Source organism: Kryptolebias marmoratus, linkage group LG20 (genome assembly GCF_001649575.2).
Source record: "Kryptolebias marmoratus isolate JLee-2015 linkage group LG20, ASM164957v2, whole genome shotgun sequence".
Lineage (NCBI taxonomy): Eukaryota > Metazoa > Chordata > Actinopteri > Cyprinodontiformes > Rivulidae > Kryptolebias > Kryptolebias marmoratus.
This window is the reverse complement of record NC_051449.1, coordinates 26106-50397: the sequence shown is the minus strand read 5'-3', so window position 1 is coordinate 50397 and position 24292 is coordinate 26106. Positions and strand designations below refer to the sequence as shown.

The 24292-nt window shown below is 46.2% G+C and overlaps 2 protein-coding genes and 1 long non-coding RNA gene across 3 annotated transcripts in view; all 3 read left to right on the top strand.

Moving 5' to 3' along the window:
• The window catches only part of LOC119618067, a 6043-nt gene extending 2973 nt beyond the window's left edge, over nt 1-3070 (top strand). The window contains exon 2 of the long non-coding RNA XR_005234581.1: nt 2426-3070. This is a non-coding gene — a long non-coding RNA (uncharacterized LOC119618067). The remainder of the gene's footprint in view (nt 1-2425) is intronic.
• Nucleotides 3071-5390: 2320 nt separating this feature from the next.
• ptmab (prothymosin alpha b) lies at nt 5391-8398 on the top strand. Its single transcript, XM_017403763.3, has 5 exons — nt 5391-5561; nt 7203-7268; nt 7339-7414; nt 7493-7587; nt 7666-8398. The coding sequence occupies exons 1-5, from the start codon at nt 5517-5519 to the stop codon at nt 7708-7710; spliced, it is 327 nt and encodes a 108-aa protein (XP_017259252.1). The 5' UTR covers nt 5391-5516; the 3' UTR covers nt 7711-8398.
• A 4037-nt stretch (nt 8399-12435) lies between these two features.
• Nucleotides 12436-24292, top strand: part of LOC108228238 — a 15371-nt gene continuing 3514 nt past the window's right edge. Inside the window, exons 1-5 of the mRNA XM_037981905.1 lie at nt 12436-12776; nt 12861-13220; nt 14618-14727; nt 17584-20769; nt 23253-23410. Coding sequence (XP_037837833.1) covers nt 14631-14727; nt 17584-20769; nt 23253-23410 — 3441 coding nt within the window. The 5' untranslated portion in view covers nt 12436-12776; nt 12861-13220; nt 14618-14630. The remainder of the gene's footprint in view (nt 12777-12860; nt 13221-14617; nt 14728-17583; nt 20770-23252; nt 23411-24292) is intronic.

Sequence of the window (24292 nt, the reverse complement as noted above, 5' to 3'; positions counted from 1 at the left end):
CTCCCACTAGATGTGAATAAAGGAACATTTTGCAGGTAGTTCTGTGTAAAAGTCTTAATCCGTTTCTTCTTCTGCTGCTTCAGTCAAAGTGTCTTCAGGTCCGAGACGTGTCCTCCTGTGAAGATCTGATCATGTCTCATGGTTCTGATCCGAGCTGCAGGTCATCTACCGGGTTGGAAGCGGGTCAGAACTCTGGGAGCAGCAGGATGGAGCTTTAACTTTTACTGAAAGGAACCGTTTGGACGGGTCCAGGTGGGACCGTCCTCAATAATCTGAGCTGAAGACAAAGTCACTTCCTGTCCTCGGTTCTTCAAACAGAACTGGACGTTGTTCTGAACTCAAACCGTTTGGACCTTTTAAACAGTAAAAAGATTTAATCTGTTTTTGTTTTTAACAAACTGAAGCTTCAGGGACAGATGGGGACGTGTCCTCAGAACCAGAACCGCTGTCTGAACTGTACCTGCTCACCTGTCAGTAAACTCCATCTGCAGGTGTGAAGCTCCGCCCTCCGCCTTCATTCAGCCCACCTCGAGGGTCCAGAACCCACAGAACCCCTGCAGGTTCTGAGCAACAAATAATCAGATTAAATTCACTGATGTTCCAGCAGAGGTCCTCAGATTAAAGTGGTTCTGTCTTCAGGACAAACCTGGTTCTGCTGAAGGATGGTTCTGCTGAAGGATGGTTCTGCTGAAGGATGGTTCTGCTGCTGAGAGCAGGAACAGTGAGTCTCCAGAACTTCTTGGGACTTTTGTAGTGTTCTCATTTTCCTTCAAAGCCTCACAGTTCTGTCATTGAAGTTCTGAACGTTTTCAAAAGATTTTGGGTCGAAGTGTCTCCTCAGTATCTCCATCGTTTGTGGGGGACGTCTCAGACCAGTCCACCTGTCCCCTCAGGAGACAGAACCACTTCCTGGATGTTCTGGAAACCCACCATCCCCAGACCCCTTTGAAACCCGCTGAGGTTCTTCTCACCCCACGGGCTGGTGGAGGAGGTTCTGTTGGAGGAGGAGGTTCTGTGGGAGGACGAGGTTCTGTTGGAGGACGAGGTTCTGTGGGAGGACGAGGTTCTGTCAGAGGAGGTGGTTCTGTTGGAGGAGGTTCTGTGGGGGGAGGAGGTTCTGTCGGAGGAGGAGGTTCTGTCAGAGGAGGAGGTTCTGTGGGGGGAGGTTCTGTCGGAGGAGGTTCTGTTGGAGGAGGAGGTTCTGTGGGGGGAGGTTCTGTCGGAGGAGGTTCTGTTGGAGGAGGAGGTTCTGTCAGAGGAGGAGGTTCTGTCAGAGGAGGAGGTTCTGTTGGAGGAGGAGGTTCTGTTGGAGGAGGAGGTTCTGTGGGGGGAGGTTCTGTGGGAGGAGGTGGTTCCGGTCGAGGAGCAGCCAGGTTCTGACTGTAAACATGGAGCTCCTGAAGACGTTCTGAAAACACCCAGAGATCACATCCCTGACCCGATCAGAACCCTGGTCCCTGACCTGGATCTGGACCCTGGTCCCTGACTGGATCTGGACCCTGGTCCCTGACCTGGATCTGGACCCTGGTCCCTGACCCGATCAGAACCCTGGTCCCTGACTTGGATCTGGACCCTGGTCCCTGACCCGATCAGAACCCTGGTCCCTGACCCGGATCTGGACCCTGGTCCCTGACCCGATCAGAACCTGAAGTTCTGGCGGTCCTGTGACCTCCGGACCAAAGAGGAAATGGAGCATCCGGACCGCTGGATTCTGGGATGGTTCTGGTCTTGGATCAGGTTTTCGTTCAGTCCAGATGCTGAAACCAAAGAAGAAGAACCTCCTGGAGGACCATCTGAGGGTCGGATGACTGGAAACAATAAACTCCATGAATGTCCAGTGTGAAGCATGGTGGTGGCAGCATCATGCTCAGGGGCCCGGTTCCTAGCTGAAACTCTTCATCACCTTCATCATCCTCATCATCAGGTTGATGAGGAAGATGAAAGGAGAGAGGGATGTTTGTTTGTTTGTTTTCTCAACAGAAATTGGTTTTTCCTCCATGTTTGTTGACAGAGTTGATGAGAAGTTCTTCTGCAGCAGGTAGGACCCTTACTCCTAAAATCAGACCTCCTCCCCTGCTCCTCCTCCCCTCCTCAGGACTGTGAGACCACCTGACGTCTGGAAGACATGTCTTTGTCTCCATGTCTCCCAGAGTTCCTTTTAAAATAAAAGTGCTTCCCTGATTTCAGAGGGCTTTTATTTTGACAGTTCAGCACAGAAGCCTTAAAGTCCATTAAATCAGCAGATAATCAGACTTCTTCACGTCTTATTTTGATTTTACAGCCTCGCCTGATTCAGAAATATAAATAAATATAAATAAACTACAGGATGAAGAACAGAAACTTATTTTTACTGAAATTATAGAAAAATCTGAGAATATTTGAGTTTTTTAGTCTGAACCAAATCCTGTTTTTTGTTTTCATTTAGAAACATCCAGTTTTGCTTCCTGTCTTCTGAAGCGTCCTCCTCTGTGGGACACGCTGAGACCTGCCTGATGCTTCATCTTCATCCTGATCTACAGATCTGAGCTGCTGTCTGCGTCACATGTGGACAGGAGGACAACGTTGGACTGATGTCAGATCAGCTTCAACGTTCCTCTGAGGGCTGGAAGCTGAGAAGAAGCTGAAGGTCTCAGATGATTCACAGGAAAGAAACGAGAAGAACGTCCAGCTCCTCCTTTAAGGTTCTGTGCTTCTAAAAGCTCAAACATGGTTTCACTGAGAAACGTCCCAGAGTCCAGAGTCCAGAGTCCAGAGTCCAGAATCCAGGACGAGATCGGTCCTGGTGGACCTGAAGGTGGAGTTCAACCACCGGAGTGATGGTAGGGTGGAGCAGGACAGGGACAGGTGGAGCAGGACAGGGACAGAGGGAGCAGGACAGGGACAGAAGGTCCATCTTTGATCCTGAGGTTTGGATCATGAAGAAGCAGATCCTGGATCAGGACTCTGAAGTCCTCCTGTGGGTCTGAGGAGACCAGAGACGCTCCACACAAGATGGAGGTTTAAACAAACTCATTTTATCTGTTTTATAAAGAGTTTAAATCTTTAATTAAATTTATCAGAATAAGCTGTAGCTGTTTGTTGTTTCTGATTTTATTAATCAAGAATCAAAACTCAAAGACAGCTGAAGGACAACAGAGGGACATTTAACGTTGTTTACAGGTTATAATTCTGTTTGTTTTAATGTTGGACAGATGGAACCAGTTTGGGTTTAAATACAGAATAATTATTTTATTTTAAAGGTTGGACGAACAAACGGCTGCAGCAGGTAGAGAACAGTGTTAACAGTTATAATAATAATTATATTAATAATAACAGTGAGTTCTCTAGTAAAATCATCTAAAAGCTTCTCAGTCGGCCATGTTTGTTTCATTAGTTTTCTTAAAGAAAAAAAGCACATTGAGAAAGGAAAGGTTATAAAAAGAGAACAGAAAGAACAAAAAGCTCAGAAACTGAAACTGAGGGAAAGTTCTCGCTTCATCTCCTCTCTGTCACGTCCCAGAAGGTCTGTCCTCTGGGTGGACAGGCAGGGTTTGTCCACCAGAAGCTGCTGGACTAAAAAAGATTAAACTGTCACTGATTAACTTCTGGAGTCAACCATATTCAAGATGGCTGCCACAGCCAGCTGGTGTCAGACACATCCAGCTCAGACTGGGTGGTAGTAGCTGAGAGTCATTAAAACATAAACTTAAATAACATGAGATGGTGAATAAATGACTGTTAAACCAGAATCAGGTGATTTTAGGGTCAATCTGTGGCATGAAGGGCGGCGGGCGATAGGCATTCCTCACGGCCTTTAACTTCAAACCTGGATTTCTTTAATTCGGATTGAAAATCTGTGTCAGGTGAAGCTGCATGTGTTAGAGATGGGTTCAGCAGAGTAAAACACGGTCAGAGGGAGACGCCGGGACACAGTTCGGTTCTGAAGGATCACTTAAAGTCCATCTGCTCCTTCTGACACCGGATTAATATTTGATGACAGCATCATGAAGCACAAAGAGCTCGGCTTCCCCAAACTATTACCCGGAATGAAAGCGGCCCTCAGATCCACTGGAGGAGAGAGACAAAAACCGAGGCGCCTTTTCTCCAAAATAACAGACAAGCTGGTCAGAAACCGAAGCGAAAGCCCGCAAAAAACGCCGCGAACGGTCCCGATCCGCGATCCGGGGCCGCTGTTTCCAGGCGGCCCGGCCCACTCCGGTTTGAACTGACGGACGTGAGCGGGAGCCAATCAGCGCCTGCCGTTTGCCACAACCTTGTTTATTCCAGCGCAGCAGCCAATCAGAGGCGTCCCTGGCAGCAGAGTGCGTCATCAGAGCAGAATGCGAGTGTGGGCTGCCTGTTACCGGAGCTCACTCCGCTCCCATCCCCCACCTCCGACCTGCAATGGCGGCCGATATTTTTTTTGTTGCCGCTTTGTCCTTCATGTTAAAAGGCACGAGTTGAAAACTCGGTAAGAAAACACCGTGTTGTTGTTCATAAGAGCACATGATGATTCTGTTTTCCCGCACTTTGTGTCATCGCATGTCTTTATGTCGCACTGTTTTCCCTCCCTCCTCCATTTCGGGGCATTTCTCTGTGGGCTCCAACAACAATGGAGGAAATGAGGCCATGCGCCCCTCGGCCTGAAACGCTCCTGAAATCACGTTAATCTGCTCTGTGTTCGTCTTGTTCCACGGTTCTGCTGGACTGTATTTCGACCTTCGCGCACGTATTTAAGGGTTAGGATTAAAAAAAAAGTGGAGTGTGAAGTGCGCAGATACAGAGACGGGGAGAGGGAGTTTCAAACATGGCCGTTTGGAAGGGGGAGGGGCGAGCGGCGGACGGTGAAGGGCTGAGAGCCGTAATGGCGGCGCTGCTCCACATTAACATCAGATTCGCAGCCTGCTGCCAGCCGCTCGATCGGCGCGAAATCACTTTATTCCTCTAAAACAGAACCAGCTCTGGAGGTTCCGCTCATCTCCGGGGACATTCAGCCCGAATCCCGGCGCCGCGGCGGTGGGCGGGAAAAGTCCGTCCGCCGTCGCCTCCTGATTCCTCCAGACGAACATCAATCAATCACAGTGACACGACGTCAAACGGAGCGCGTGTCTATTCGATATATTAAGTGCGCAGTTCGACGTGGACTCGATAAATTTCGCGGACAGAGTGTCTGCCGGGCACCGTGGTCCCGGGTCCGGTCCGGTTCGTGGGCTTTAAACGGTTCGGATCATTGTTTTACCGGAAAAAAGACGGTTGCGTTGAGGGAGAACAGGAGGGGGCGTGGCCTCGGGGTATAGAATTTCCATCCATTGTTCCACTCCGGCGCGCGGAGAGAACACCTCTGTGTGGCCCGCAGCCAATCAGCGCCCGCCGAGCTCCTCCAGGCCCCGCCCACAAGCCTATATTAAAGGCTCGGCCGTCAGCACCGTCGGCCACTGGCACAATCTAATTCCGATCGATCCGCGAGCCGAGCCGAAGGATTTACTTTCTTAAACCTTTCATTTTCCTGCCGTCCTTTATTTTCTTTAGCTGAAACAATGGCGGACACACAGGTGGACTCCGGCTCGGACATCTCTGCCAAGGTAAGCCTCGCGCGCGCACCTTCCTCTTCCTCCCTGATCCCCGCGGCTCCAGCCTCTAACCTACATTTTCCTCTCAGCCTTCTGCCCGTCGAGGCTTCGCGCTCATTCACACTCAGCCGAACCGGGTCAGGGGAGTAGAACCCGTTGTGGTGTTACTTTGTGTTCTGGTGGGAATTGTCCGTCAGAACCAGAACCGGGACGGAGCGGAGCGCCCGCGCTGCGCGTCACGGAGCCTGCGCTCCGCGGCTCATTGTCCGGAGATCCTGCGCGGGTTCTTTGTTTATTCTGGCGGCTTGGTTCTGCGCTCCGGAACGCGCTCATCCCGTCCGAACCGGCCGCGGCTCGGAACCGGTCCGGTTTTCGGGCTGATTCTCGGCGCCGATCGACGCGCATTTTCCTCCTCCGCCTCCTGAAGGAGCCCGAGCCCGGGGATGGGTTCGGTTCGGAGTTGGAGGGAAAGTCCAGTGCGTCTCCGCCGGGGGCTCGGAGAGGTCCGGTTCGGTTGGAGGTGTGAAGTTGGTCCGTTTGAATGGAGACGGAACTCACGCTGTCAACTTTCAGCTCCGGCTGGTTCTGGTTCGGGGTGTTCGGAGGAAAAGGTCACCTGGACCCGCGCCTGGTCCGACCCGGTTTGTTTACGGGCTCCTGGAGGTTCTGTCCCGGTTCTCCTGCGGTGTGTTTGCAGCATGTTCCGGTCCAGTCTGAGGAGGGAAACTTTTTCTTTATTTTCTGACGCTCTTCTTCATTGTGCGCGTGTGTGCGCGCGCGCGCTGTGGAGGTGTGAGGTGACGGTGCTGGTTTTCCCCTCTGTGGTCCGGACTGGTTCGGGGGGTTCTCCCCCCTCTCTCCGTGAACGGGGAGAGGGTTCGGTTCGGTTCGGCTCGGACTTTGGATCAGATTTGGTGAAACTTTAATCTCGTTTCCGCAGCCGCGCGCAGCCCGAACCGAGCCGCGGAGCTGGGGGGTTCTGATGGAGGAGGTTCTCCTCCTGCTCCGTGTTTGGGTCTCGGATCCGGAGGTTCGGGATCTATTTTTAGTTTTGGATCATTTTGACGCGCAGGCGGCGCGTTTTTATGCGCAGCCGCGTCTCCTGCCGCGCGCGGTAAACAGCTTAATGGATTTTACCCAATAAGATTATGTTCCGCAATTAATCAATAACTGTATGCGTGTCGGGTGCGTGAGGCGCGTGCGCTGCGGAGGGGGGTGCACGCGGAGGCTCTCGGCGGTGTTTAAACGGCGTGTTTCGGTTCGGTTCGGCCATGTGTCGTCTTCTATTGTCCTTTCCTTTACAACAAGCAGCAGCAGCGTGCCGCGCGCTCACCGCCTCCTACTCCTCCCCTTCATCACCCCACCCCCGCCTCCTCCTCCCCCTCCTCCTGTGTTATTTTAAACGGAGCGGTGCATGCTGGGGGATGCAGTGCTTCTCCCGGGCGTGTCTCGCGACATGGCGGCCGTGGCGCCCCGGGCGGAAGACTACATTACCCAGCGTCCCCTGGGGCCGCGGCTTCAGAGTATCAGATTACAGCATGAGGGGGAGGAGGGGGGAGGATCTGCAGAGACAATGTGCAGCTGGAAGTAGGCCAGTGGGTAGAAGGGCAGGTAGCAGCTGGGAGTTATTTTTACGAGATGTTTGAATTTCAGGACCTGAAGGAGAAGAAGCTCGCCGAGGAGAAGGAGAACGGCAAGGATGCTGCCACCAACGGAAAGGTAACGCCTGGCTCCGGCTCCAGCTGTTCGGCTTCAAAGTGTCAGAGTGACAACTTCCTGTTTGTTCCAGGAGAACGAGGAGAACGGCGAGCCCGAGGTAGACGAGGAGGAGGAAGAGGAGGTGGACGAGGAAGATGATGGAGAAGGTAGATGTCAGGGTTTGTTTTTTGTTTCTGGGTTCTTCGGCTGGAACTTGTCCCAACTTGAAACGTTCCGTCCTGCAGGTGATGAGGAGGACGAGGAGGAGGAAGACGAGGATGAGGACGAGATCGAGGGCGGCACAAAACGGGCAGCTGAGGACGATGATGAAGAGGACGAGGTGAGACGGTGGCGCCTCGCACCCGATCGCCCCGGGTTGACTCCGACCGGCTAACTCTTCTTCTTCTGCTGCTTTCAGGACGACGTCGACCCCAAGAAGCAGAAAGTCGACGATGACGATTGATGCGTTTGCTCGCCGCACCATCCTGCTGAACCACTTCCTGGTTCTTCACCTCTGACCTCTTCAGTGCGTCACAGGTGGAGGGGCTGGAGGACTGATCTAAAAGGAAAAAAATGATAATAATAAATAAAATAAAATAAAAACAAAAAAATCCAACATGGTCATTAGCAAGTAGAGTTCAACAAGCATCCACCACGTCCACAAGCCCCGCCCCCAGCGCTGCAGGAACCCCACATCCCCGCGCAGAAATCCGGCTTCTCTTCAACAACCCGAACGGAGAATTTGTTTGTATTTTTCTTTACATTTTATATTTTTGTACATATTGTTAGGAGGGGCTTTCTCTGGGCAGACCAACCGGTGCTTCTTCTTTAATAAAGATTTTACTTGGTTGACCATGTTCTCCACAGATAACCAGAAAAACATGTAAAAATTTTAAAACTTACAAAAAAAAGAACCTCTTAAGCCGTTGAACTCAGAGCATTCCAGTAAATTTAATGTATGTACTTTAGCTGTACCATAACTAGTTTGTTTGTATGGGAGGGTAAGGCCAAAGAAAAGAGCCTCTTTTCTTTTCTTTCCTTTATTTTTATTTTTGTTTGTTGGCAACATTTTGTTTTCTGACGGCCTGTTTTGATGTATGTGAGAAGTTTGTTGTTTGACAATAAACCGGACTTTTATTTTGTGAGTTGTACTTTAACTCTCTGTCTGATTATTTCCTCCAAAAACTCAAATAAATCTATAAGTATATAAGTAGTAATAAATATACTAAAGTATTTACTATAAACATCAAAGGAGCAAATATTAAAAATAAGTCCTTTTGTGGAGGACTTCCTGATGTTTGACTCCACATCATCCAGATGTTTTTAGAAACATTTAAACTCTTTGATGTTTTCAGCTGCAGCTTCCGGTCTGACCAGCAGGGGGCGCTGTGGCAACAGATTAAAGTTTTCAGGTTTATTTAAAGATCTGACGGTCAGAAGGAGTTAATATCTTGCCTGCTGTAGGTGACTCTGAACGACCTCAGCTGCTAACGGGGACAGCTGTGGACAGAGAAGAGGCCTGTGGACGGACAGAGGACAGCTGAGACAGACAGGACAGCTGTGGACGGACAGAAGACAGCTGTGGACAGAGAAGAGGGCTGTGGACGGACAGAGGACAGCTGAGACAGAGAGGACGGCTGTGTCAAACCTGTTGTATTCGAATGTTCTCTCGGGTTCCGTGTTCCCTGAGGAACAGAGGACCTCGGATGAGTTCTGACATGAAGCAGACGCTGCGTCTCACCTGCTGCAGGTAAACAACACGCAGCTGCGCGCTGATTGGCTGTCCCCCCCTGCAGCCGGAACTGATCCGTCCAATCAGAGAAGTTGACACGTCAGAGAAACGCCTCACCCTGAAGGACTCCTGGAGTAATGCTTGTCGCCCGCCGCAGAGGCCCAGCTGCCAAAGGGATTAATGAGTTTAATTTATTCCGCTGATGAGAAAAACTGTTGAAAATAACAGATCTACTACCAACTGACTCAACTTCAGCTGTTGTTGGCTGTGGCGGCCATCTTGAACTGGACTGACTCTTTCAGCTGCAGGTGTTCAATATTTACTGAAGGTTTCATTAAAATCCTTCCAGGGGAATATTTTGCTAACAGGAAGGCAGAGGTAACAGTATCGCCCGCCTGCCGTGGGTTTTAGAGGTTTTAGATCCGCGGGATTAAATCCTCTCACAGTTTGAGAAACATGTTTTTATTTTTCTTATTCTTATTAAACATTAACCCTGAGAAAAGTTTCTGATCTTTTTAATATTTTCACAACAAAACAAACTGAACGTTTTTGTCACGGCTTGAATGACCTTAAAGGTTTAAAAATAAGAAAGAAAAGGCTTCAAATCTTAAATTATAAATAAAAACAGAAATATCCTCATTTCTTTGGTTCGTTTCCGCCCCCTGCTGTCCGAACCCTGAACTGCAGCTTGTTGTTTGAAGTGATTTTAATCAGAATAAATCTAAACTTAAAAGTGATCATTTTTATTCTCACAAACAAACAAATTAATAAAGTTTCATTTTTAATAAATAATTTAATTTGATCAACAAAGAGACACAAACTGAAGCAGAATAACAGAATCTGAAACTGTTGAAGAAGTTTTCATCCTTTAAACACCCTGAGCTTTGTCTGCAGGCTTTAACTGGACCAGAACCAGAACCAGGACTAGGAGTCTGTGTTCAGCAGGTCCACATTAAAACCCTGACCCGGTCTGAGACCCAGAACAATGGACCCCCGTCTCCCCTCCACATTCATCCCGACTCCAACCATCATCAGAACCTACAGGTCTCAAATTACCTCCGTCGCCACGGCAACCAGGATATCTTCCTCAGGGTGTTGGGTTTCTGAAGACGAGGGGTTTGGCTTCAGTTTTCTTCATGAAACTGAAAAGAACAAATTAATTTAATCCTCCTGGTTTCTCCTGATTTTAGTTTGAAGAACAAGAATTCATTTTAGCCGCTCCGAGTGTAAAATCACATTTTTCTGAATTATTAAACAAACATTTTTCAGCTCCGTTAAAGCAGCAAAGAAAACGACTTCCTGGAGGAAGAGAACCGTTTAAATAAAAACTCCTGGTCAGGATAAAAGATTAAGTAGGTACAGCTTGTATGAACTCTGACCTGCGGAGTGCCTCAGGGCTCTAAACTTGGCTTCTTCTCTTTCCTTTGGACCTGCTCTCGATCAGATCTGTTCTCCAGAAACATGATGTCACCGTTCACCTTTCTGCTGATGACGCTGCTAAAACAGGAAAACTGGAGAAACCAGGACAAGGATGTCAGGGAACAGCAGAGGTTCATTGTGACGCTGATCTGGGTCCTTGAACGCAACACCTGACGGAGACCTGAAGCTCCTCGCTCAGGTCAAATCAGAGGTCAGGTCCAGTTTTCATCATTTAAGACAGCGGTGTCCAATCCTGGTCCTGGAGGACGACCACCCTGCAGCTTTCAGGTGTTTCTCTGCTCTGATGACTGAATGATGGACGGGTTAGACGGAGACACTTTATAAAACTCATGTTTCCGTTATTAGATGTTTGGGTAACGAGGAGTTATAGAGTTATTTTGTTACTGCTGTCTCTAACATCCTTCTGTCCCTCCTCTGGACATGTCCAAACCGTCTCAGTCTTTGTCTCCCAGTCCTTCAACCTGTGCTGGACCTCTAATGACCTCATTCCTGATCCTGTCCATCCTCGTCCCTCCCAAGGACAACCTCAACATCTTCAGCTCTGACACTTCCTGTTCTGTCTCCAAACCAGACAACATGGCTGCTCTCACCACTGTCTGTAAACCTGACCTTTGACCTTTGACCTTTGCTGCCACCCTTTTGTCACAAATCCCTCCTGAACCTTTTCTCCATCCTGGACTCTCTTCTTCACCTCTTCACCTCACTCCCTGTCCTCCTGGACCATAAGTCCCTGAAGTCCTGCACCTCTGTGACCTTTGACCTTGTAGCCTCCCTCTCCTTCACACACAGGTTCTCTGTCTGACTTTAAAAGACATCAACGGTAATAATGGTGGACTTTAAAGTGCTCAAAATTGTAATTGTTTAGACAAAAAAATGAATTTCATGTCAAAAACTGTGTCTGTAGGTTTGTTCTGTATGATTTAGATTCATTTCTGTTTGATATTTTAACAAGTTAACAGAACTTAAAGAGTCCACTGATTAGTTTTTAACCTTTTAAAACCTTTTAACCCCCTACCCCCAGGGGGTTCCCAGTGGAAACCAACACAGACACACACACTCACACAGACACACACACACACGCAGACACACTCACCCACACACACACACACACACACACACAGACACACACACTCAAAATTCTGGCTTTCAGAGTTTGCATCATGTGTTTGCTGCAAGTTTCAACCTGTCACAGGAAACCTTCCCTCAAAGCTGCAGGAGGTAACTTTGTTAAAACCGTCTCTATGTCCTGACAGCAGAAGATGCAACAGATGATCTGTGGAAACATCTGGCTCCTTCCAGTGGCTCCTCCCAGTGGCTCCTCTGGCTCCTCCCAGTGGCTCCGCTCACAAACAACCCACCTGCAGACTGATGGAGGAGAAACAGAAAAACTGACAACTTCTGGAGTGGCACCTGCCCAGAAAACAAACACAGGTAAACAGAGGACCTGTGACGTCATCGGTGGCTCTGTGGGGGCGGAGCTGTAGCAGCAGAGAGGAAGGGGGAGGGGCCTGTAAGGTGGGAACCTCCTACTGCAGCTTTAACAGAACCAGCCTCCGCCGGCAGGACCCATCTCTACTTCACTTTAAGATTAACAACAAAAAAATCTTTTTGTTGGCCTGACAGGTAAAGTTTTATTATTTTTATTTGACAAAAGTGTTTTTCTTTTCTCACTATCTGTGAAAATTACTCCAAACTTATTCTGAGCTTTGTGTTTTAAGCAGTTTAATCAAATTATTTTTAATAAAAGGCATTTTCTGTTGGTATAAAACAAAAACAAAGCTGCTTCAGTGAACAACGACTCATCTAAATACTTTAGTTTGATTTTCACCTCCATTTCTCTTTTTTTCTGCTTTAAAACCTAAATCTTCCATCTAATATTTACTTAAAGGCATTTAAGCTGTTTATCTTTAAGTGTATTTTGTTGTGGATTTCTAAAGTTTTCAGTTGGCTGTTCAGATTCTACATGCTTTAGAAATTTTTAAAGGGTTTAATTATTTGACTTGTAAATAAAGACCAGCCATACTACAACCTTTGATTTCCTGCAGACAGTCATAAATGTTTGAGACATTCAGGTCGCAGCATTTCTGGGAAATCAGCCCGATTCTCGTCTCACTTCCTTCTGTTAATAAATAACAACCAGGTGAAGTTTGTCCCGTACAGATCCTACAACAGAACCACCTCAGAGGATCCTGTGGTGATCTGAGAGTTTTGTACTTCCTGGTGGGCGTGTCCGGCTCCTCCTGCTGGCGGAGTTGTTTTTTTCCTGCACACCTGAAGGAGATAAGGCATCAGATGGGCTGGTGTATTTAAGGCTGTGGTGGGAACCAGATCAGCGCTGGAGCATTGCTTACCTTGTGGTAAAGTCTCTGAGCCAGTTTTAGTTTTCTGCCTGTCGCCAAAAGGATTTACTTACCTGTGTTTTTTGTACTCGTCTTCCTCAGCGTTTCCTGTCTGCCTGAAGGTCCAGTCTGGTTCCGGTTCCTAGTTCAAAGCCCAGTCCTTGATTCACTCGTTGACGTCCTCCTGTCTCCTTCGCCATTACTCAACTCTGGAAATCTCGGACCGCCTGGTGTTTTCTTCCTGGACACAATTACCAGAATACCTTCACTTTGGGAGTAACCACAGAACCTACAACCAATGCAGAACCTCGCCTGACTTTTTTATTCCACTTCGATTCGGCCATTTTCACGGTTTCACTGTAAATAAAGACACTTGATTCTCGCTTCCTGTAGTCTGTCTACCACCAAGCTGTTGTTATCTTCGACATCTCAGAATCCTGACAGATCCTTCTCCTTTCTGCTGTAAGTACGTTATTTTATTTCCAGATATGTAGGCAGCTTTTCATTATGTTGCAACTGATAAATACGACACCGGACTGGATTTTCTAACATTTCCTTTAATTAGTTCGACCAAACAGCAGATTTGCAGCATTACTTACTAATTGAAGATATTTAAATGTGGTTTTAATGAGCTGAGAAATAAAATGTTTTTATAGTAAAGCAAATATAAAAAGAACAAAGTTTGATTTAAGATGTTTTTTAAATTAATAAATAATCAAGAGTCAGAGCAAATATAGGTAGTTGTAGTCTGACTTAAGGATCACTTTTCCCTGTTAAATAAAAGATGAATATTAAAGGGGCAATAAGTCAACACAGAAGTAACGGAGGTTTTCTCTGGTCGACAGAAACTTCCTGATTTGAGAACCAGCTCCGTGTTTCTGGGAAGTTTAACTCCAACAAAAAGAGGAAAAACATTCATATCAGGAGGTACTGATTTATGAAGCAACTCGTTAAAAAGAAAGTAGTTTATTTTTTTTAATCATTCAAATAATTTTTGATAGAAAAGTTACTGCTGATGAGTTTGGAATTACTCAGGTACAAGTATTAGTAATTATCATGTTGGGAAGTCTAAACAGACCTGAATTTAAATCATACACATAAATACAAAGATGTTGGGAGTTAAAGCCAGCGGGACCTGGTTTACCATGTCGTATTTTTATGGAACCAGAGTCTGTGCACTAGGGATGTGGGCTTTAAGCCCCGCCTACTCACCTGCACACAATCATGGGGTCACATGACGTTTTTTAAAGCATGAAATAATTTATTGCAGCTCAGTTAATTAGAAAAATGAATATTTGGACAAACTACAACATTGTAAGAATTGTATGAATCAACAAGAGTCAAAAACTGAGAAAAAATATTTGAATTTTTCTTTTTTTTTAAGGAAATACTGTGTTTGTTTACATAGAGGGGGCGGGGCTTAAACTTCCTCTGGCACCAGCCTGCAGGGAAGGTTGGTCCTGTTTCAGCTTCAGCTTCCAGGTTTTGGTCAAAGGTATAAAGTAGATATCAGATTTAAATCAGCCTCATTACCACCTTGTTCCTGGCTGCTACAACAAGAGTTTTAAACATGAACTGGATTACTGTTTAAGATGTGCTTTTCAACTGAGATCAATAAAGACTTTATTGAGTTTATTATTTTTTATAAGACTGCGCTTAATGAGGTCTTGTTTTTTAAAGTTTAGAACTGAACAGTGCACAAAGATGAAGTCATAAAACCTGGGGTGAAGCAGAACCATCAGACATTGAGCTGAAATTGTTTTTTTCCCTGCAGGTCTTTGTTCATCTGTGACCCTCACAGATGGAAATCATGGACTTTGGAGCGATGCACTAACACCCTGTTGTACCTGTGTCTCCAGAGCAGCGTAAACGATGGACCGTCAGTCTGATACCGTGGAGGTGGCGGCGCTCGGCCGACCTTTCAACCTTGGAATGATGTACGACTGTCGTAAAGATACAATCATACCAGGTAAGAGTCACATCCTTTACTTATCACCTCGAACACGCCGACACACAAGTTTATATTTCTGCCATTATTAGAACATCGTGTTACTTCCATTAATTTCTTCAGTCTAACTCTGACCAAAACTCAATTCACACCTTAGTCCTAAATGTAGCATATATGATGCAGATGCTCATTCATAGGCCTCCATCGGTCTGTGTTGACCGTGGCTCAAACATCCATCCGTTAACAGTCCCGGCTGTCTGCTGAGCTCCAGCAGCAGTCTCTGTGGAAAAGGGCGCACCTGTAACTGTTCTCAGGTGTGTTGCTGCGCTGCTTTCTGCGAGCACGCATCTCTGCTGCTGCCAGCTTCCTCTCACCCAGCTGGGAAGGACAGTGCGAGACAGGACTTTGCCGTTAGTCACTTTATGTTGCCAATATATGCCAAGGATGCAACGGATGCTCCTTAGATGGAAGGAGTTGAGCCTTTTTTCCTGTCTGGCATATGTGGTCCATGTCTCACTGCTGCACAGCAAGGTGCTGAGGATGCAGGCGTTGTACACAGCCATTTTCGTCTTTATGGTGAGCTTAGAGCAGGGGTGTCCAATCCTGGTCCTCAGGGCCACCATCCTGCATGTTTTCCTTGTTTCCCTGCTCCAACACATCTGATTCAGAGGTTAAATCACCTCTTCGTGTTCTGCAGAAGCCTGTTAGTCACCCATTGATTCAAATCAGGTGTGATGGAGCAGAGAAACAAGGAAAACATGCAGGATGGTGGCCCTGAGGACAAGGATTGGACACCCCTGGCTTAGAGTTTGTCCACACTCAACATGTGAGGCGAGCGAGTGTTGTGGCTGCCTTCCCAATCCTCTTGTTGATCTCGGTGTCCAAGGAGGGTTTGTCAGTGATGGTGGATCCAAGGTACGTGAACTGGTGGATGACCTCAAGCTCGTGGTTGTTGATGATGACTGGTAGGGATACCGTATCTTGTCCCAGTACATTTGTCTTCTTCAGGCAGATGGTCAGTCCAAACTCCTTGCAAGCCTGAGAATAAGGGCAAAGAATATTCCGAACAGAGTTGGGGTGAAGACACAGACTTGTTTGACGCTGCTGTGTATGTTGAAGGGCTCAGAGGAACTGGCGTTGAACTGCACCTTCCCCTTCATGTTGGAATGGAAGGACACGATCAAGCTGTGCAGCTGTGGATGGCATCCAATCTTTCGGAGAGCCTTGAAAAGGCCGTCTCTGCTGACTAGGTCGAATGGCTTGGTGAGGTCTATGAAGGTGACATACAGGGGCATTTGCTGTTCTCTGTACTTCTCCTGGAGTTGGTGAAGGGACATCTTACTGATGTCGACACAGGGCTTCCCTGGCTTCTTTGAATGGTGGAACTTCTTTGGTTGAAGCCTGATCTTACAGCACACTAGGGAATGGTTTGTGTTGCAGTCCGAGCTATGTCAAGCGCGTGTGTAGAGAACGTTCTTGAGAGCAGCACGCTTGACAAATATCAGATCCAGCTGGTGCCAATGCTTTGAATATGGGTGTCTCCAAGAGATTTTGTGCTGAGGTTTAGTTTTGAAGAGGGAGTTGTTGATGCACTGTTTGTGAAAGGCGCACAGCTCTAGGAGCCGCTGGCGATTCTCATTCATTTTCCCCACTCCGACTGTCCAAGGCAAGAGGGCCACGAGACGTTGTCTGCACCCACTCTGGTGTTGAAGTCGCCCAGCAGAACAAGTTGTTCCATGTTGGGGATGTTCCTGATCGTAGATGACAGGTTCTCATAGAACTTGTCCTTGGCATCAGGAGTAGCAGAGAGTGTTGGGGCGTACACATTGAGTCAGGAGCTGTTTGGAGCTGCTGCTGCCTAGTTTTACAGTACTCAGCAAGCTGTTCCTCACTGCAAACCTTACTCCGTGCTCTCCTTCCCTGCCAGTATCATGTGTAGTTCCTCTCCTTCAGTGTGCCTGCATCTGCCAATCGAGTTTCTTGCAGGGTGGCAATGTCAACATTCAGTCTCTTGAGCTTGTTGTTTATGACAGCTGTTTTCCTGGTGACACTGGTGTCCTGAAGATCTTCAGAAAGGCCTGGCATCATTGTCCAGACATTCCAACAACCCAGTTTTAGAGTTGTTCTCTTTTGTACTCTTCTTTTGTTGTTGCCTGGTGTGGCTGGTACCGCAGCCTCATCATGGTGCACAACACCGTAAACCATTTCTTCAGGTGTTGGTGAATTCTTCCCCTCACCAAATCATACCCCTACTTCTCATTCGCAGACTTAAACCATTACCACCTCACATTGATGTGTGCAGAGACCCCAGCTCCCCAGCTGAGTGTGGTTGAGTGTGCTGTTCTGTGCGCTGAGAACAAGTCATATTACCTTTAATTCACTCTGAGGTAAATGTGGAAGCAGTCGTTGTACAAGTAACGCCTCTGACTGAGCTTGAAGCTCTCCATAGTTATGACGCACACTGATGCTTGCCCTTTTTCCTACTCCTTGGTAAATCTAAACTCTAGGCTTTTTCTGACAGCCTGACAGATACACACTGCATTCAAACTGCAGCTGTTTGTTTCTTAAATATTTCCAAAACAAAACACAGAAACATCTAGGATTATTGTGTTGAGAAAACAGACAGGTAGTGGAGAGATGCATAGCAGGTGACTCAAGTGCCAAGAAAATGAGTTTTTTTAGAGGCCTGAACAGCATTCACATTAGGAAAACTTTGTGTTCAGCTGAGTTTGTTTTAGAGCTGTGGTTTTATATGGTTGAGTAAAAAATGTTTAAAAAACCTTTGCCTCACAGGACTGATGTCACTGGTGGAAAATTAAAGAGAGTTGAGGGGTTTTCTTGAATCTGAGTTTTATGTCTGAACCTTATTTTTTGCAGGAATAACTCTGTGGGACCACAATGACTTGAAGAAAGACATCGGAGAAAGACCACAGAACTACAATGATTTTGAAATCATTTCTTCTGAATCAATGGAGGACAAAACATCTGCTCTAAATGTTCATGCATCCTTAAAGGCAAGTTTCCTGAGTGGACTGGTTGAGGTTGAAGGATCTGCCAAATACCTAAATGACAGCAAGTCTTCTAAAAATCAGGCCAGAGTGACACTGAAGTACATGGCAACTACAAAGTTTAAAGAGTTGTCCATGGATCATCTTGGAAGAGGGAATGTGAAGCATCCGTATGTTTTTGATCAAGGCTTAGCAACACATGTAGTGACAGGTATTCTTTATGGAGCCCAAGCTTTCTTTGTGTTTGATAAGGAGGTGTCTGAAAATGAACAACATCAGGATATTCAGGGCAACATGAAGGTCATGATCAAAAAAATACCTTTAATCTCCATAGAGGGTGAAGGCTCTTTGGAAATAAAGGATAAGGAGCAAACAAAAACTGAAACGTTCTCCTGCAAATTCTTTGGAGATTTCTGTCTTCAGAAAAGTCCCACAACCTTTCAGGATGCCATACAAGTCTACCAGAGTCTTCCAACATTATTGGGACCAAACAGAGAAAATGCTGTACCAATGAAGGTCTGGATGTTACCGCTGACAAGTTTAGATTCTTCTGCTGCTAAACTGGTTCGTCAGATAAGTTTAGGGTTAGTTCAAGAAGCTCAGAGATTTCTGGAGGACTTCATGGAGCTGGAGATGAGGTGGAATGATGCTCAGAAAACCACCGCAGCTCAGCAGTTTCCACAGATCAATCAAAAACTGAAAGGTTTTCAAGAAATGTGCTCTGAGTTCAGGTTGGGATTCCAGCAAGATCTGGCAAAGAAGCTTCCATCAATCCGGGGAGGAGGAGAAGAAGAGGCTGAGCTCGCAGAGATCCTGAAGAAGAGGCATTCTTCACCTTTTAACAAGAAAAGCCTGAACCAGTGGATGGACTGCAAGGAGAGAGAAATCTACACCTTAACGTCTCTGACAGAGAAGATGAAAAACACAAAGATCATCCAGTCTCAGAGTCATCTGTACAAGGAAGCTCTGAGTGCAGAACATGTTGTCTGTTTTGTCTTCACCTCCCTGGGAATTGAAGAACCGTTCCTCTCAGCTTTATCAAACTACCTGAAAGGAACCAAACCAGGGGATCAAGATCCAAAACTCCATGATGTAGAGAAGGAGCAGTGGTTCTCCTCAAGAGAAGTTGCAAATGAAATGAGAAAACAGGTGAAGCTCTTCAGTGATTTTGCAGAAGCCAACCAGGAGAAGAAGAACATCAAGTTCCTGACAGTGGCTTTAACTGATGAGGAACACAAAGGTTCCAGCATCTACCTTTATAAAGACGGCTTCACTGTCAGTGAGAACTTTGAGCCTCCTTCAGAACCTGAATCTGTGACAGCAGCTGACAGGAACCACAACAGCGTGACTCTGAAGATCTCTCCTCCCAGGTTCGGAGCGGAGAACATCACCTCCTACTCTGTGGAGTTCTGTGTCCGTGGAGAAGATGGATGGAACCAGAAGACTGAACCAAACTCTGGAGAGGTGACAGTGAGGGACCTGAGTCCAAACACAGAGTATGTGTTCAGGTGCAGAGCGGGGACCTCAGCAGGCGTCGGACCGGCCTTTAGAGTCAGTGATCCCATTAAAACTTTACCCTGCAGCCCTCCTGGAAAACTCCAGGCTGAATCAAACTCATCTGAGATCTCAGTTAGCTGGGAGAAACCTGCGGAGCTCGGACTGGAGGTCCAGATTTTGAGCTACATTGTGGAATACGCAGAAACAACCAGTGATTCAAAAGTGAAAGACCTCCAATGGAACCAAACAAGGTCAAGAGGTGAGAAGGTGATAATTTCAGGTCTTCAGTCAGAGACCAAATATGCAGTCAGGGTCATCTGTGACTGCGGTGGAGATGGAAGAAGCAAGGAAAGTGAAACTGTTTCTTTTTGCACAACAAAAATCATACAATCTTCAGAATTAATCAAACATACTCAAAAGATCAACTCTGAATCTCCTTCAGTTTACAAACTGATTTTGACAGAAGAAGACGTGAACATCGATGGATGCAGGAGGTTTAGGTTTGGTGAAGAAAACATGAAGCCAAACCGCACCATCATGGTTCTTGGAGCCACCGGTGCTGGGAAGTCCACTCTGATCAACGGGATGATCAACTACATCCTGGGTGTTCGGTGGGAGGACTCGTATCGCTTCAAGCTGGTGGATGAAGGTCAGGATAAATCACAGGCTCACAGTCAGACATCTGAGGTCACTGTGTACAAACTCAACCACCAGGACGGGTTTCAGGTCCCATTCTCTCTGAGCATCATTGACACTCCAGGCTTCGGAGACACCAGAGGAATAGAACGAGACCGAGAGATCATTGAGCAGCTGCGTAATCTCTTCTCCTCTCCGCACGGCGTCACTGAAATTGATGCTGTGTGTTTTGTAGCTCAGGCCTCTTCAGCTCGACTCACACCAACACAGAAATATGTGTTTGATTCGATTCTCTCAATCTTTGGCAAAGATGTGGCAGAAAACATCAGGATTCTGGTGACGTTTGCAGACGGTCAGAGACCTCCGGTTCTGGAAGGAATCAATGCTGCAGATGTCCCATGTCCTAAAACCAAAGGGCTGCCCGTCCACTTCAAGTTCAACAATTCAGCTCTGTTTGCAGACAACACAGCTGCTGCAGCAAGCAGCACAAATGAAGATGATGAGGAAGAAAACTTTGATGAGATGTTTTGGAACATGGGGACAAAGAGCATGAAGAGGTTTTTTTCTGCTCTGAACCAAACAGAAACCAAAAGTTTGACTCTGACAAAGGAGGTCCTGAGAGAGAGACGGCAGCTGGAGATTTCAGTCGAAGGTCTGCAGAGGCAGGTTGAACTGGGTTTAGCCAAAATGGAAGAGATAAGACAGACGAGGCAGACAATTCAAGATCATGAAGCAGAGATAAAAAGAAATGAGAACTTTGAGTTTTACGTTAATGTCAAAAAGTCCAAACAAATAGATATTTCTGGTTCTGGAAACTACCTCACCATTTGTCAGCACTGTCAAGTCACCTGTCACTACCCCTGTCAGATAGCAAATGATGCTGATATAAGAGGATGTGGAGCAATGGATGATGATGGATACTGTACTGTGTGTCCACGGAAATGTTGTTGGGATGTACATCATAATCAGAAGTACAGATTGGAATATGAAACTGTCAGAGAAAAACAAACAATAGGCGAGTTGAAAGAAAAATATGAGAAAGCCTCAGGAGAGAAGCTGACTGTTGAGGGTTTGATGAACGAACTACAGCTTGAATATCAAAGTATGGAGGTTGAGGTGGGGAGACTGATGGAAAAGTCTGCAAAGTGTCTGAACAGACTGAAAGAGATCGCCCTGAAGCCAAATCCCCTCTCCACCCCTGAGTACATCGACCTGCTGATTGAAGGAGAGAAACAGGAGGGAAAACCAGGCTGGAAGAACCGAGTCGAGGCTCTGATGAAGATGAGAAACGATGCAGAGTTAATGGCAAAAGTAGAGAAAGGAGAGAAGCCCCTGGCTCAACAATAACCTGCTGATGTTCAACCTGTGACCAAATAAAACTCCTCAGAGTCAGAATATGACAGCAGATAAACAGATAAATATCTACATTTTATTTTCATTTGGCTGTAAATATTAATTGCTCCATAATTACAACACATTTAGTCTTTGCTTAAAAATCCTAAACCCTGAACAACAAATGTCTAATAACATTAGTATTTTCTGTTTAATTTCTTTCAAGTTTGTGCCAAAATCGTGTAAAAACACCCTGTATCTTCCGTTTTTTACCTCTCTGTCTTCTGTTTTACCGGTTGAGGAATAAAGACATAAATAAAGATAAATATATCTAATATAAATTGTAATCCACTGATTCAGACCAGTCATCCTGCTCAATGTCAGATAAATGACTTCAGATGAGAAATGGATTACACAACAAAGATTTCATGTAATGTTTGTTTAAATTACAGTGGTTCAGAGTATTTCTTCTTGAATCTTGGGAGTGGACTTTTTAATTTTACTGTGATGTATGATAATAACATTTAGACCCAACTCATGTTGAGCAGTGAATTTGAACGCCTTAAACTGTTAAACCAGAGCAAGAATAAATGAAATTACCAGTGCTTTGTTTTAAATGATTATGATATTATGTGATGTGTTTTTATGGGAGGCATCAGACAGATTATGTAAACAAATTTTCCATTTCGATGGACAGTAAAGTTTTATCTTATCTTATCTTAATAAAGATTTTCTTTCAAAGAACTGCTGACACATTCTCTCCTCGGCTTCATATTTGTTTCACTTTCTGTTTTCTGTCTCTTCATAAATGAGTTGCTGTTTTCTTTGACATTTGAAATAAATTTGAAATGTTCAGATACTCTCAACACATCGCAGACAGGAACGATAAAAGACAGCAGTACTGAAGACACCAAACACAAGCGGAGGAAAAACAGATTATTTGGTTATTTGATGACTTTTTCTTGACGTTTTGACCGACTTTATGTGCAGAAGTTGTTATTCAAACTAGTTTGCTCTGAAGTCCAGCAGAGAGCGCTCTTCAACACAGACCTGCTCAAATATCAGCAGAAACATCTGAGACATCTTTTGTGGCTTTTACAGCAGATTTCAAAAATCACCTTTTTTATTCTTCATCAAAGCTGAAGAAACGGCTCCACGTCTGAAAAGATGCAGAAACCTGAAACCTGCCGAGAGGAGAGGAAGGATCGGGTCTGTTGTTCGAACTCAAACAGCTTCTGTCAACAGGTTTTATTTAAAAGTTTCAGTTTTTTAAGAGAACAGATTGTGTTTCAGTCTTTGCCTCCATGTTGTTTTCAGCAGGACCAAAAACACTAAAAACTATAAAAACAATTTAAAATACACACTTTCTGTGTTTCTGTCAGTTTATCCGTTTAAAAACTGGATTCAGTTTCATTTAAATGATTTTTTCTGTTGAGTTAAAATAAAAACTGAAACAGACCAAATGTTGAGAAGAGAGAAAAGAGACAAACAGGTAAACAGGTGAGACGTTACTGATCTTAGACAGGAAGTCAACCAGGAAACAGAAGCTCTACAAAATAAAACAACCAGGAGAACTCAGAACAGAGTGAAGTGACCCCTGACCCTCGTTACATCATCGCTGTTCACAGCTGTTTCTGACCTTTGACCTCCAGCACACATGGAGGAAGGAACAGAGGATGACAGAAGAACTGTTGAGTGTTGATCCTCCTCACCCTGAGCCGACGGACGACCATCAGCCTCGACCCCCCGACCCCCCAGCGCCGAGGGTTCGTGGCGTCCAGGTGACTAAGTGACGCAGGGAGGGAACAACGGTGGGATTCTGTGAATGAAAGCTCCGTTGTTGAAGCTGATTTAAAACTCAACAAGACCCCGTGTTAGTCAGCAGGAACCAGCCCGCCCGATGGTACCACTGAGACCAGATAGACGGTCCATTGTGACCCAACACTGAGCCAGAACACAGACTGCTGCTCTGCTGCCTCGTATTTCCACGCAGACAGACCGATTGTAGTCATTTCAGCTGCTTGGATCCAAGTTCTGGTTCCTTCAGTCCGGATCAAACCCTCAAGACTACAGGTGAAGGAGAACCCCAGCCCTCCTCTGAGATCCTGTTCATGAAGACCAGAACCAGAGGCCGACCCACACTGTGTCGAGACTGGATCCTCCACCTCATACTCCCACAGAACGCCTCGGTGGAACCTGCTCACAGACCTTCTCCAGATCCAGAGCAGAAGGTCCGGTTCCAGGACCCACTGAAGGTGGTCCGTCACAGAGCTGCGACTGCTGGGAGACGAGTCGGTACTTTTCACTGAACTCTGAGTGTTCGGGTCCAGTGGGCCGCCTGGTACTTTCATCAGCTCAGTTTCGTTCACGGCTCACCAGAACATATTCTTAACCTGTTTTAGTCCTAATGTGTTTAAAAACATTTTGTTTTCTGTAAATCAGTGCATATTTAATAAACAGAGGTTTATCACAGAAACCAGGGGTTCCTTTTTTTAACCGTTTTTGATCATATTTCTTCAGACTCAATCAGAATTAACCTGAAAACCTTCAGGAGAGAAACTGATTCTGACTCAGATCCTTCCTCCCTGAAGGTTCGATCCTGTTAATGTTTACATTATCGCCCCGGCGAGGTTCTTTGACCGCCGTTAGAATATTTCCATGAACAGATGATAAAACTGGAGCAACGGTCTGTTTGTGTGGCAGTGCTGGGATTCCTACAGCTGGGTTCCTCTAAGAACTCATCTCTGTCAGCAGGAACATCTTTTAAGGTCAGGGTGAATTCTCTGCTGCGACAGGAAGTGATGGAAACATGACGTTTGGGCAGCGCGTGCGCGTGAGTGTGTGTGCGTGTGTGAGTGTGTGTGTGTGTGTATGTTCTTGTTTTCCTACATTGTGGGGGCTTCGGCCTGACTCTGTGCATACATGTGGGGACCTGTGTGTGTGTGAGTGTGTGTGTGTGTGTGTGTGTGTGTGTGTGTGGGTGTGTGAGTGTGTGTGTGTGTGTGTGTGTGTGTGTGTGTGTGTGTGTGTGTGTGGGTGTGTGGGTGTGAGTGTGTGTGTGTGTGTGTGTGTGTGTGTGGGTGTGTGTGTGTGTGGGTGTGTGTGCGTGGGTG